A 14,508-nucleotide genomic window follows, 5' to 3' on the forward strand; every position below is an offset into this window, starting at 1 on the left:
AATCATGAATCAGTCCAACCTGTGTGAATTTGGATTTTGTTACAGATGGGATGGACACAGACAGTGATGACGATGACACTGCTGTTCCTCTAAGACATCACATGACTCAGCCCAGGGGGATTGTGGGAAACCCTTCTCATAAAGAGTCTGGCTCCTCCAATCAGCGAGAGATACTGCTTCACTCCTCCCGCCAACCAACTGAGAGACAGATAGACTGTCCAATCAGCCACAAGGATTCACAGCAGCTGGACCTGTCCTTCAAATACAACTGTACGTACTCTGCAAACCCATATCTCTCTCTCTCTGTCATTTTCTCTGTTTCCTTGAGAAAGTGATTCTGAGAAGTGACTCCACCTATGACCTTCCTCACACACACAGATGGCTCTGAATATGTCTAGTGGCCCTGCTATGGTCCTGATGAAGGACATACTTTAGATTCTAGGAAGGCTTCTCAATAATACCCCGTCGACCACAAAACACTGCTTCAGCTACTGAATAATGGAGGAGAAATACTCAGAGAGAGGATCATTTTATCCAGGAGGAATATTGTTATTGCACATCTTTCAATAGAGGTTATTTTAGGGCAACCGTCAGTCAACCTGAAACCACTGGGTCAATCTAGCTAGAACTGACCTCCCGGTAGATGATACGTACATAGAATCATGGATGGGGATTTATGTGTACTGTATGTGTGGTAGCACTGCAGCATAATGAACAATACTACATGCATTGAAACACAGTTGTACAGAATGTAATTATACGTCATAACATGCATGTTCCATAACATAGAGATGAAATGCCATTGCTATTTAATGAGGTGATCTATTTCTCCTCTAAGATCGGTGATTTGGTTAGCCGTAAAGCTTTATGATGGACTGTCCCATTACCAGAGTGCTAACGAGCTACACCATATCCTCATCATCTATATCTCAGTCATTAGTTACCATAGCAATGAGGATGTGATGCAGTCCTCTGAGAGTAACAGTGTGTGTGTTCCACAGTGGGCTCCTGCAATGAGTCGGAGAGTGAGGGATCAGTGCCAGAGTTGGAAGAACCAGAGGTGGTGCCACTGAGATCCTCAGAACCACAGGTGAATCTACCGTGTGTGGGCAGAGAACACTCTAGAAGTCCCCTCGTCTCCAAGGGTGGAAACCTTGCTTTCACTGTGTGTTATGTAATAACATATTGATGTCATTACCTTTAGGTAGGGGGGTAAGAAGGATACGTGTTGTGGGGCCTGTATTTTCTGAATGGGTCGCAGCTTCAGAGATCTTTTCCATATTATCATTCTGGATATGGGTAAACTACTGTAGAATGTTCTCAGGTTTGATGTGTTGAATTGATTTTGTTGTCCTCCTTCTCTCTCTCAGCCCATCTCTCCTGCTGATGAGGGGATTAACAGACCTAAGCAGAGCCGCAGTGAGAAGAAGGCCCGCAAGGCGAGATGTGAACACAGCTGCTCCATGCGGCAGACCCAGCTAATCAAACACAGAGCAAATGTGTGTGTATTCTGTGTGTTTGGCCGCGTCATGGTGTAACCAGTGTGTGTGTGTGTTTAGGCCATGGGTAAGCTGGGCTTGCGGCCGGTCCACGGTGTGACCAGGATCACTATAAGGAAGTCGAAGAGCATCTTGTTTGTCATCAGCAGACCTGACGTCTTCAAGAGCCCCGCGTCAGACATCTACATCGTGTTTGGAGAGGCCAAGGTGACATCCTAACCTTCTCTCACTCTCTCTCTTTATCCCCCTCTCTCTTTTCTCTCATCTACATTGTGTTCAGAGGCCAAGGTGACCTCTCTCTTCCTATTTCCTTCCTAGATAGAGGACCTGTCTCAACAGGTGCACAAGGCAGCGGCAGAGAAGTTTAAGGTCCCGGTGGAGGCCTCCCCACTGGTGCCCCCTGCACCACCCAGCCTCACCATCAAGGAGGAGAGCGAGGAGGAGGAGGTATGGAAATGCATGCTCACTCATTATGTCAAGGAAAAACACCAACCTTTACGCTATTCTTACTCTTTCATGTACGGTAGTTCTTTTAGATCTTAATATGAAACAATTCTGTCTAGTGTTGTTACATTTCAGTCCTCTCTATTGCAGTGGTGGAAAAAGTACCCAACTGTCATACTTGAGTAAAAATAAAGATACCTTAATAGAAAATGACTCAAGTAAAAGTGAGTCACACAGGAAAATCCTGTATTTGGTTTTAAATATAAAGTAAATGTAATTGCTCATATATACTTAAGTATACATCCTTTCAAATTAGTTATATTAAGCATACCACACGGCATGCTTGCCAGGGGCACCCTCTAACACTCAGACATAATTTACAAACAAAGCACGTGTTCAGTAGGTCCCCCAGATCAGAGGCAGTAGGGATGACCGGGATGTTCTCTTGATAAGTATGTGAATTAGACCATTTTCCTGTCCTGCTAAGCATTCAAAATGTAACGAGTACTTTTAAGTCTCAAGGAAAATGTATGGAGAAAAAAGTACATTGTTTTCTTTAGGAATGTAGTGAAGCAAAAGTTGTCAAAAGTAGAAATAGTTCAAGTCAAGTACAGATACCCCCAAAAACAACTTAAGTAGTATTTTCAAGTATTGTTACTTAAGGACTTTACTGTAGTTAGCCTGATGGAATTTTTATTTATTTTACTAGGCAAGTCAGTTAAGAACAAATTCTTATTTTCAATGATGGCTTAAGAACAGCGGGTTAACTGCCTTGTTCAGGGGCAGAACGACAGCTTTTTACCTTGTCAGCTCGGGGATTCGATCTTGCAACCTTCCGATTACTAGTCCAATGCTCTAACCACTAGGCTACTTGCCGCCCAAATTTTGCAGTTAAGAATTGTAGCATTTTTTTTTTTTCCCATGTTCAGAAGTGTTCCATAGTGCAACTGACTTTGACCTCTGTCAGGTGGACGAGGGAGGGTTGGAGCAGAGGGATATAGAGCTGGTGATGGCCCAGGCTAACGTGTCCCGTTCTAAAGCTGTCCGCGCCCTCAGACACAACACCAACGACATCGTTAACGCTATCATGGTGAGGAGGGATTTATGAAGGAAGGAATCTGTTGTAACACACTATGTCCTACATTTGCTGTTATGACCTACTGATTGCAACAGTCCTTTTTTTAACAGGCCTTGAAAAAAAAGCTTAACAATATACATTCTTCACGCATCCAACCCCAAGTAATTCTCTCCATCTTTCTTCTCTCCCACAGGAGCTGACCATGTGAGAGGAACCCCCCCTCCCTCCCAAAGCATAAATGCCACAGTCACATCTGTATCGCTGCTATGTTGCATTCTCCTTACCTGCTAATAAACAGTCTGTTATAACCACACTAGTGGGTAATACTGTTAACCACCCTTATATTGCACATGTCATGTTCTGCATGTATAGTGAAAATGGGGCATTTTACAGACAGTTGCTTTTATTACATAAAACAAACAGAATACAAAACATAGTCAAAACAAGTGTTCAGTTCAGAAAACAGGTCAGTTTAAATCATGCTCACAATTACATGCCCACAATGAGTAAAACACATACAGTACCATTGAAAAGTTTGGAAACACCTACTCATTCCAGTGTTTTTTTTACTATTTTCTACATTGTAGAATAATAGTGAAGACATCAAAACTATGAAATAACACATGGAATCATGTAGTAACCAAAAAAGTGTTATACAAATCAAAATATATTTTACATTTGAGATTCTCTTTGCCTTGATGACAGCTTTGCACACTCTTGGCATTCTCTCAAACAGCTTCATGAGGTAGTCACCTGGAATGCATTTCAATTAACAGGTGTGCCTTGATAAAAGTTAATTTGTGGAATTTCTTTCCTTCTTAATGCGTTTGAGCCAATCAGTTGTATTATGACAAGGTAGGGGTGGTATACAGAAGATAGCCCTATTTGGTAAAAGGCCAAGTCCATATTATGGCAAGAACAGCTCAAATAAGCGAAGAGAAACAGTCCATCATTACTTTAAGACATGAAGGTCAGTCAGTCGCAAAAACCATCAAGGGCTATGATGAAACTGGCTCTCATGAGGACCGCCACAGGAAAGGAAGACCCAGAGTTACCTTTGCTGCAGAGGATAAGTTCATTAGAGTTATCAGCCTCAGAAATCACAGCCCAAATAAATGCTTCACAGAGTTCAAGTAACAGACAATTCAACATCAACTGTTCAGAGGAGATTGCCTGAATCAGGCCTTCATGGTCGAATTACTGCAAAGAAACCACTACTAAAAAGGGCACCAATAAGAAGAAAAGACTTGCTTGGGCCAAGAAACATGAGCAATGGACATGAGACTGGTGGAAATCTGTCCTTTGGTCTGATTAGTCCAAATTTGGATTTTTTGGTTCCAACCGCCGTGTCTTTGTGAGACGCAGAATAGGTGAACGGATGATCTCTGCATGTGTAGTTCCCACCGTGAAGCATGGAGGAGGTGTAATGGTGCTTTGCTGGTGACACTGTCAGTGATTTACTTAGAATTCAAACCAGCATGGCTACCACAGCATTCTGCAGCGAAACACCATCCGATCTGGTTTGCGCTTAGTGGGACTATCATTTTTTCCCCCACAGGACAATGACTCAACACAACTCCAAGCTGTGTAAGGGCTATTTGAGCAAGAAGGAGAGTCATGAGTGCTGCATCAGATGACCTGGCCTCCACAACCACCTGACCTCAACCCAATTGAGATGGATTGAACCGCAAAGTGAAGGAAAAGCAGCCAACAAGTGCTCAGCATGTGAGAACTCCTTCAAGACTGTTGGAAAAGCATTCCAGGTGAAGCTGGTTGAGAGAATGTCAAGAGTGCAAAGGCGTCATCAAGGCAAAGGGTGGCTACTTTGAAGAATCTAAAATATAATTTTGAGTTGTTTAATTATCACTATTTTGGTTACTACATGATTCCATATGTGTTATTTCATAGTTGTGATGTCTTCACTATTATTCTACAATGTAGAAAATAGTCAAATAAAGAAAAACCGTTGAATGAGTAGGTGTGTCCAAACTTAACTGGTACTATTTTTTTATTATCAGAAATGATTTTACTGTGTGTAAAATCTCTACCCCCACTAACGATGGAATGAGTAGGTCGAAACCCAGTTGGGTGGCTGGTACACCTCCAGAAGGCACAGCTGGCATGGTTTGGTCAATGGTGTGCCTATATTTTTGTTCATGCATTTGTTAGTCACAGTGGTTTTGTTATATATATATATACATATATACACACACAAAGTGCAAATGTCTTTTGGATGGGGGTGATGCGTCAGTATGTTCCTCAGTCCTTGGGCGGCAGGACGTTGTTGTCAAAGTGTCCCTGGTTGGTGATGTTCCCTGCTGGAAAGTACCTGGCTACCACGAATGACGAGCCATCTGGCACACTGGCCTTCCCCACACCCAGCTTCTTACTGCCCTTCCACACCATTGCTGTGAAATGACCTGGTTAGAGAGAGAGCGAGAGGAGAGAGACAAGCTAAACACATTCACTGAAGGAAGCCGTCTGCAGCACTGCTCCTCTAAATATTTACAGCTACAGAACCCTATATTAATCTCCTCCCCCCCCTATACACTCTTTCCCCTCTATTGCACACTCCCATCTCTCCCCCTCTGTCTTTCCTCTCCTCCTTTATCTGTCAGCAGCACATTAGTTGATAGGAGTCATCCTGACGCTGTAGGGTCGGTCACACTGAGCAGGAGGCTTCAGAAGAGAACAGGAATGACAGAAATGACTGGGAATGCTATAAAGAACTGTGATTTTCCACAGGAAGCAGTGTTCCATGCATGATTGTGAGCAGAGTCACAGATCTACACAGTCACAAAATGATAATGTCACATTTATAGAACAAAGACCACACAGTCCAACACTGAACCCAGCTTGGGTGAACACAACACTGTGGCATGCAGGACTACACAAGTCAGAGTGTGTGTGTCTGTGTGCATGCGTGTCTCACCTGTACCAGAGGAAAAGCCGGGGCGGTTGAAGTTGTATTGTTTGACCTCGTCATACCAGCGGTCAGCCACATCCTTCCCTATTCACAGAGAGGACAAAGGTTACAGGTTATCACATAACATTATACTTGTTTGTTGCCTTTGTCACTATTGTTTAACAGAAACTCAGGCCAAAACCCCCAGAGTTCCAGCAGAGATGACAGCGGCAAGGAAATATTAACCAAGATGGCAGCTGTCCAAGGCAACAGTGCTAACCATCTAAAAGCTGCCAAAGCTTTAGGTGGGTCAGAAAAACATGGAGAGGTTTGAGAACTCAGGTTTCAGAGGAGCAGTCCAGAGAGAGATGAACTGAGCTTGACCCAGTGATAGTATGTATCCATAGGAGACGGTTTATGAATCACAGCAGACTGTCAGGTCTGTCAGGTCAGAGTACAGACATAGTTGTGCTCGGAGTCATGGTCTTGATGCTGAAACACTCCATACACAGAGCAGGGAAATGGACCCCAGCTGTTCCTGCCTGGGCCACCACTGGACAGGATAGTCTATAGTTTAGACCTAACTAAACCCTAACGAGACTCTGGATCACTCTCTTTAATGTTACTATCTCTACCGTACACAGTGAATAATGTATCTGTCCTCGTTTCCATAACTACACATATGCAGGCTATGCCAGTGTTTGGGCATAGCATTAGGAGTCATCATGTTAGAGTGTGTACCTGGTTGGTCATAGGAGGCCCAGGCAAGGTTCTCGCCACAGCTCCCCTTACTGGACTCAACACTGTGCTTCAGGATCCGTGTGCTGGCCAGAGACTCAGCATACCTACAGGGTGGAGATAGTTGTGGTAATAGTTAAATAAAGACAGCTAAAAGATGGGTGGGGTTAGGTGAAGTGGAAGGAAGGAAGTAAGGGTTTGGGTGTGGTTGGCCATGTCTCTGTGTGTGTGTGTGTGTGTGTAGGTTGGGAGGGGGGGAGATGTCTGGGTGACCCACCTAGTGGCATCGCTACTCAGCTTGCTGCACAGCTTCAGAGGTGGTGCCTGGTGCTTTCTACGATACTCATTATGACTCCGCAACACCTCCTCCGAAAACTGCTTAGAAGCTGAGAGAGAGACACACAGAGAAACACAGAGAGAGACAGAGAGACACAGAGAAAACACAGAGAAACACAGAGAGAGACACACAGAGAGAGACACACAGAGAAACACAGAGAGAGAGAGACACAGAATCACATAAAACAAGATGCCATGAAAAAACTGAAGGTAAATGTCTATTGTTTCCCTTGTTTTCACTGTAATATACAAACTTTCAAATCATTAATACAACTCAATAAAACAGTAGGCTGCAGATAATCAGACAGTAACTTAGGCAGTAGTAAATCTCCACTAAGCCCCATACATATTGCTGTTCCCCAGGTTTGAGTCTATAATACTAGACAGACAGTACCAGGGTATGTATGAATGGGGGACACATCCACTCTCCCCCAGCCTGGTGCCAATCACAGCCCTACTCACACATCTCCAATCTCTCTGGCATTCACACAATGAGGCGATTCACACACACACACACAATGAGGCGATTCACACACACACACAATGAGGCGATTCACACACACACACAATGAGGCGATTCACACACACACACGTTTCACTTTGATAAACTTTTCCACTTTCACACAGTCATATTCCAGTACAATTAAATCTCATGTAGTCTTACCTGATTTGCCCATGACACAGAAACTCTCTCTTGGTCCCGCTCTCTGATGGTCTGAAACAGCTGCTATAACTTTGTTTCTGTCCCCCTCTCCCTCTCTGTATTCCTATTTTCTTCGTAACCTTTGTTCCTCTTGCTCACACTTCTCCCTCTAGTAAAATCGTCTTTCTCAAACCTTCTGCTTCTGTCCTCTCTCACTCTTAAACACCCTGCTGTTTCCTTGGCCACACACACACATTATACTCCCTCTCCCCTTATCCCTCTCTAACACACAGGCTCGCTCTCGCTCTCTCCCTCCCTCTGTGTAACTGAAAGGGGAGACCCAGCATGGCTGTTCGGATGACATCATCTCTATGAGACACATGCCCTTTTATGGCCTGAGATTCCTGCTTTCTGCTTGAAACAGTGAGCTGGACATTATACCCTAACTAAATTAAGAGCAGTTTAACTGTTTAGAAGCACTTTTACACAGTTTTACTAGGGTGAGCCTATGTGGCATTGATATTAGTCTGAAAAATGTATTCTAGTGTCCAAATTGACTACAAAGTGTAAATTGTAGGATCATTCTGGTCCTTAAGTCAGTCTCGTCCAAAACTGAGATTTTCAAGAAAATGTCATTTAAAACAAATGAGGGTACTATAACAATTTTCCTTGGGTTGGGTTTATTCAATCCTACCCACAGCTGGCAGCACCCACGTAATCATCAATTCGAAGTGCAGCTGCATGTGACCTGATTGTAATACCCTTAGGCTAGGGTATAGTTAGGGACCATCAATAAAATTACACAATGTACATGTGACAATATTAAAATATTTAAATAGCTCCAAATTTCAATGACTTAAAAACCTCGAACCAACTATAAATTGTAAATTCATATATACATATTGAAAGCAGTTAATGAGACAACTAAAAGATGTGCCTTTAATGTAAATATTGTCCTAGTCACATTGTGTAATTTATTGACGGTCCCTAACTAGCCCCTGAGATAGACTTTGGATAGCCTAACTGCCACTTGGGCACAACAGCCGGCTGAAGATAATTGGCAAAAGAAGGTAGCTAGCACTAGCTAGTCTAAGTGACTTCAAGACACGGTTAGACTTTTTCATGTTATCTAGAAGGGTGAATGACTAACTGTTTTGGCAGAGTGAATATACAAACCCTTGTCACGTGCGAACACACACCCACATTAAAGTCTCGTTTGACTTCCGTCATGGCTGCTGCATTTCTTATTGAGCATGCAAAAAAAAAAAAATATGACAAATGAGTAACTTCAGCCCCTCTTTAAGTGTACATTTCCTCAAAAGATTACTTCCCTAAAGACTTGCTCCAGGACACAGTAAGCTATTCTACCTGCCAAGGGCAAATGAGGTGTCATGATTCCAAAGGGCTGGTCATTTGTTTTGGTGGCTTGATCAGAGTAGTGGCACTGCAATTCGACTGAAAGGGAATAAGAAAACAATCACACTTTACTCGGTGTGGCGACAGTTCGGCAACGCTGTGCTGTGACAGGGTCAGAGATGGTAGGAGATCGTGATGGAGAAGAAAGTGAAGCAAGTATGGAGCATAGCGGTAAAAATAAAAGGGAGAAAAAAAAGAAAGTGGGAGAGAAAGAGAGTAGGGGTTTGAAGGGAAGCGATAGGTCTATGGAGGCACAGATGAAGAAGAAACGGAAGTTTGAGGAGAGCAACATAGTTTCCAACGCTAGCGGCAGTTCGGAGGTAGAGCGTGCCGAGAAGGAAGGGCAAGCTAAGTCGCGAGGGGATCATGACTCTGATAAGGCTGACGGCTGTGATAAAAGAGTTGATTGGGGAAGTTGTCAATGCTAAAGTGTTGAGTGGAAGCCTTTTCTGTTAACATAATTTTTTTGGATGATGCTTTTATGGCGATGTTGGTGCGGTCTCTTGCTCCATTCGTATTTGGGAACCCATTGATGACATCATGGCAAAGAAACCCCTCTTGAAAAATGACTGCACTTTAGGCTATATGGATTAGTATTGTAACAAATGCACTGATGTCGTCAAATTATATGATATAGGCTGATAGGTAGGTCCGGCTGGCCAGCCAGATGGGACTGGCGGGCCAGTTAGGTAGGTCCGGCCAGTAAGGTAGGTCCGGCCGGCTAGGTAGGTAGATCTGGCAGGCCAGCCAGCCAGGTAGGTAGGTAGGTAGGTCCGGTCATGTAGGTAGGTCTGGCCAATTAGATAGGTCTGGCCGGCCAGGTAAGTATGTCCGGCTGGCCGGCAAGCCAGGTAGGTAGGTCGGCTGGACCTACCTACCTGGCCAGACCTACCTACAAGATTAGGTAGGTAGTTCCGGCAGGCCAGGTAGGTTCAGCCGACCGACCAGGATTTTATTGAGCTGATCAGCAACCTAAAAGCCTCTGAAAAGCATCCAATTATGTCTGGTCCCTTGCCGTCACTGGGTCACGGCTGTGAAGGTTTCAGCAGGCTCTTAGCACTTTAAATCTGATTTAAAGACTACAGCTATTCTGTTGGCGTAACTTTTGCTGACAATTTCAACACGATGGACAGGGACGATGGACTCCACCCAAACCATCTAGGCACCTGGACCCTTTTCATATTTCAAGGCTGCGTTAAGATACTGACTCAGAGACAGACCAAGCCCTGCTCAGGTAATACCTCCCGTCCTCTCTAAGCGTTATCGTCGTACTGTTGTCTATACTGCCAGGGGTGTTGTCAGTTGTAATTTTGTACCCATTCACTCCACTCTTAGATCTGCTATTGTTAGCTCAAAAGAGGAACCCACTGTGGCCTGCTCACCCAATGCTTTTAGTTCAAGTGTGAATTCTATAAACCTGAATACCCCCTGGTTTTCAAATCACGTAGAGGGCTTGGGTTAGGCACCATCATTGGTTACGCTGAGAGTTCCTCATATTGACATTGGCTGCGACCTCAGGCCCTATGGTGCTAACCTTGGCAAAGTCATTCCAATTTCTTATTTTTCCTCTATTACTAATAGGGATAGACCAAATGGTGCAGTTCTATGAAATCTTTTAGCCATACCAACTATATCAACATCAACCATCAGACTGGGCCTGCAACCGCCTATTGAACATAGCTTGTTTGAGTTGGAGTTTCCATGTGACTTTAAAAATTAATTTTTTTTTAATACATTTTAGTCATTTAGCAGACGCTCTTATCCAGAGCGACTTACAGTAGTGAATGCATACATTTCATAAATTTTCATGTCGTGCATTTTTGTTGTTGTTGTTGTACAAATCGTAAAGGACTTGGGTTGATTCATCTGAACATTAGGAGTTTACTTCCTAAACTGGATTACATCAAGATCTGGGTTATGTAGACACATTTGGATATTCTGGTATTGACTGAAACTTGGATCTCTGGGGACATTCTGGACTCTGATATTAAAGCCATAGGCCACAAATACAAGCAGGCTGCAGCTACACTCATAGACTGTATAAAAAATAACTGACATGGCTCATACTGCATTAAACAAAATGTGTTACAACAGTAATAATAGTAGCACAGTAATTAGTGTAAAATAAAGGTTGATGCTTGTTTTGTATGTCTTTCCCACTAGATGGCGGTGTTGGCACAGACATGAAGAGTGGAACATGGAACCTAAACTGAAGAAGGAGGTACATGAGGATTGTGGACGGATGCTGAGTTTAAGTCAAAAGAGTTAGACCACATCTCATACCAACACTTAGATGGGCTGCATCTCCTCTTCTCCAGCCTTCTTCTGCACTAATGTGAAACTGCACTGGTGACCTATTCTGTGTAGGAAATGAGTCGGGTTAAAACAATACATAAAAAAATAATTATTGTGCAATTTATATAGGCTACATTGAGATTTCTCTTTCATAATTTGGCATTAGTGCATAAGCCTTAGCTTTAGGGCCTAACTTTACATGTGCCAAATAGCCTTCACGCCAAATGCTTTTGTCAACTGGCAGAACAATTCCACTGAGGCAAAAAGTAAAATGTCGGAGTTTAATTCAATAAGAGAACATCTGCAAAATGGAGAGTTTAAAATAAAGAGAAGGGAGGGCCAGAAAAGTAATGTTTAGGAAAGATTTGGGGAAGTGGTAAAAGAGGATGATAGCAGTGCCTATGTGTGATGACTGTGAGGCGCTACACTAATTCGACAGAGACAAGAAGGGGACATCAAATAGACCTATGCCATGTCAAGGAAAGGGTAGCCTACTCTTCAGATGGCTTAAATGAAAAGTGAAATCTGGACACTGACTGTAGGTCTATAACCTTTCACGTTTCCAAGCCGAACTGAAACATATTGGGTCGTTTTCACAGCTTTCTATTTCCTAACAACTGGTCAAACTGATGTCATTAGGATATTTGGCACAGAATATCTTTCCTATTTTTCTTCCCTGTTCCTAAATGTATTTTCCCGCAAAAGCAGAGATGACACTGAAAACTTTGCCAATGTCAACTAGTTTGAAGCATTCATTTTATAATTCATGACCTTATTCTGGTGACAAAGCTTTATTTAGTCTTTTAGGGCAACATACACTACATGACCAAAGTATATGGGCACCTGCTTGTCAAACATCTCATTCCAAAATCATGGGCAGTAATATGGAGTTGGTCCCCTCCTTTGCTACTATAACAGCCTCCACTCTTCTGGGAAGGCTTTCCACTAGATGTTGGAACATTGCTGTGGGGACTCGCTTCCGTTCAGCCACAATTAGTGAGGTCGGACACTGATGTTGGGCGATTAGGCCTGGCTTGCAGTCGGCGTTCCAATTCATGCCAAAGGTGTTTGATGGGGTTGAGGTCAGGGCTCTGTGCAGGCCAGTCAAGTTTTTACACACCGATCTCGACAAACCATTTCTGTATGGACCTTGTTTTGTGCACGGGGGCATTGTCATGCTGAAATAAGAAAGGGCCTTCCCTGAACTGTTGCCACAAAGTTGGAAGCACAGAATCGTCTCGAATGCCATTGTATGCTGTAGCGTTAAGATTTCCCTTCACTGGAACTAACCTGAACCATGAAAAACAGCCCCATACCATTATTCCTCCTCCAAGAACTTTACAGTTAGCACTATGCATTGGGGCAGGTAGCGTTCTCCTGGCTTCCGCCAAACCCTGATTCATCCGTCGGACTGCCAGATGGTGGAGCGTAATTCAATACTCGAGAAAACGCATTTCCATGGCTCCAGAGTCCAATGACGGCGAGCTTTACACCCCTCCAGCCTACACTTGGCATTGCGTATGGTGATCTTAGGCTTGTGTGCAATTGCTCGGCCATGGAAACCCATTTCATGAAACTCCCAATGAACAGTTCTTGTGCTGACGCTGCTTCCAGAGGCAGTTTGGAACTCGGTAGTGTTTTTACACCGTACGCGCTTCAGCACTTTTTTAATGATCAATTAAAATTTTACTTTTATTAAAATGAACACCTACAAAACAACAAAATACAAAAACGAACGTAAAGTTCTGCAGGCTACACAGCAGCAATACAAAATCAAGATCCCACAAACTAAAGGTGGAAAAAAGGCTGCCCAAGTATGATCCCCAATCAGAGACAACGATAGACAGCTGCCTCTGATTGGGAAACATACCTGGCCAACAAAGAAATAGAAAACATAGATTGCCCACCCTAGTCACACCCTGACCTAACCAAATAGAGAATAAAATGGATCTTTAAGGTCAGGGCGTGACAGTACCCCACCCCCAAAGGTGCGGACTCCGGCCGCAAAACCTGACTCTATAGGGGAGGGTCCGGGTGGGCATCTAGCCTCGGTGGCAGCTCCGGTGCGGGACATAGACCCTGCTCCGCTCGCGGATCCGCCATCTTTGGTGGCGACTCTGGTGCGGGGATCGTTGCCGGTAGCTCCGGACCGCAGGTCGTCGCCGGAAACTCCGGACCGCAGGTCGTCGCCGGGAACTCCGGACCGTAGATCGCCGCAGAAGGCTCCGGACCGGGAACCCCCGCTGGAGGCTCTGGACCGCCGACCGTCGCTGGAGGCTCTGGACCGCCGACCGTCGCTGGAGGCTCTGGACCGCCGACCGTCGCTGGAGGCTCTGGACCGCAGACCGTCGCTGGAGGCTCTGGACCGCAGACCGTCGCTGGAGGCTCTGGACCGCAGACCGTCGCTGGAGGCTCTGGACCGCAGACCGTCGCTGGAGGCTCTGGACCGCAGACCGTCGCTGGAGACTCTGGACCGCAGACCTTCGTTGGAGACTCTAGACCATCACAGGAGACTCCGGGCCATGGATCATCCCTGGAGGCTCCGGGCCATGGCTCGTCATTGGAGGCTCCGGGCCATAGCTCGTCATTGGAGGCTCCGGGCCATGGCTCGTCATTGGAGGCTCCGGGCCATGGCTCGTCATTGGAGGCTCCGGGCCATGGCTCGTCATTGGAGGCTCCGTGCCATGGATCGTCATTGGAGGCTCCGTGCCATGGATCATCACTGGATGCTCCAGGCCATGGATCATCACTGGAGGCTTCGTGCCATGGATCATCACTGGAGTCTTCGGGCCATGGATCATCACTGGAGGCTTCGGGCCATGGATCATCACTGGAGGCTTCGTGCGTGGAGCCGGCACAGGATATACTGGGCCGTGAAGGCGCACTGGAGGTCTGGAGCATAGAGCTGGCACAACCCGTCCTGGCTGGATGCTCACTTTAGCCCGGCAAGTGCGGGGCGCTGGCACAGGACGTACTGGGCTGTGAAGGCGCACTGGCGACACAGTGCGTAGAGCCGGCGCAGGATATCCTGGGCCGTGGAGGCGTACTGGAGGTCTGGAGCGTAGAGCTGGCACAACCCGTCCTGGCTGGATGCTCACTTTCGCACGGCAAGTGTGAGGAGCTGGCACAGAACACACCGGGCTGTGGATGCGCA

General features: G+C 45.2%; 2 protein-coding genes across 3 annotated transcripts; one reads left to right on the forward strand and one right to left on the reverse strand.

Moving 5' to 3' along the window:
* Positions 1 to 50: 50 nt before the first annotated feature.
* LOC106579970 (nascent polypeptide-associated complex subunit alpha) lies at positions 51 to 3,229 on the forward strand. Its single transcript, XM_014160441.2, has 7 exons — positions 51 to 270; positions 1,002 to 1,090; positions 1,371 to 1,439; positions 1,560 to 1,706; positions 1,818 to 1,946; positions 2,911 to 3,033; positions 3,215 to 3,229. The coding sequence occupies exons 1-7, from the start codon at positions 51 to 53 to the stop codon at positions 3,227 to 3,229; spliced, it is 792 nt and encodes a 263-aa protein (XP_014015916.2).
* Positions 3,230 to 5,189: 1,960 nt separating this feature from the next.
* Positions 5,190 to 8,117, reverse strand: LOC106579976 (Golgi-associated plant pathogenesis-related protein 1). 2 transcript variants are annotated; one of them, XM_014160455.2, is made up of 5 exons: positions 7,665 to 8,087; positions 6,942 to 7,050; positions 6,668 to 6,771; positions 5,954 to 6,031; positions 5,190 to 5,441 (listed from the first exon to the last, which is right to left on the reverse strand). In XM_014160455.2, exons 1-5 carry the CDS (start codon positions 7,675 to 7,677, stop codon positions 5,281 to 5,283), a joined length of 465 nt encoding a protein of 154 aa, XP_014015930.1. In that variant the 5' UTR covers positions 7,678 to 8,087; the 3' UTR covers positions 5,190 to 5,280. The 2 variants fall into 2 exon arrangements, with proteins under 2 accessions (XP_014015930.1, XP_014015940.1); XM_014160465.2 differs by lacking the exon at positions 5,190 to 5,441 and adding an exon at positions 5,451 to 5,700 and having other exon boundaries at positions 7,665 to 8,117.
* Between the last annotated feature and the right edge of the window lie 6,391 nt (positions 8,118 to 14,508).

Source organism: Salmo salar, chromosome ssa02 (genome assembly GCF_905237065.1).
Source record: "Salmo salar chromosome ssa02, Ssal_v3.1, whole genome shotgun sequence".
In the NCBI taxonomy this organism is placed as follows: Eukaryota; Metazoa; Chordata; class Actinopteri; order Salmoniformes; family Salmonidae; genus Salmo; species Salmo salar.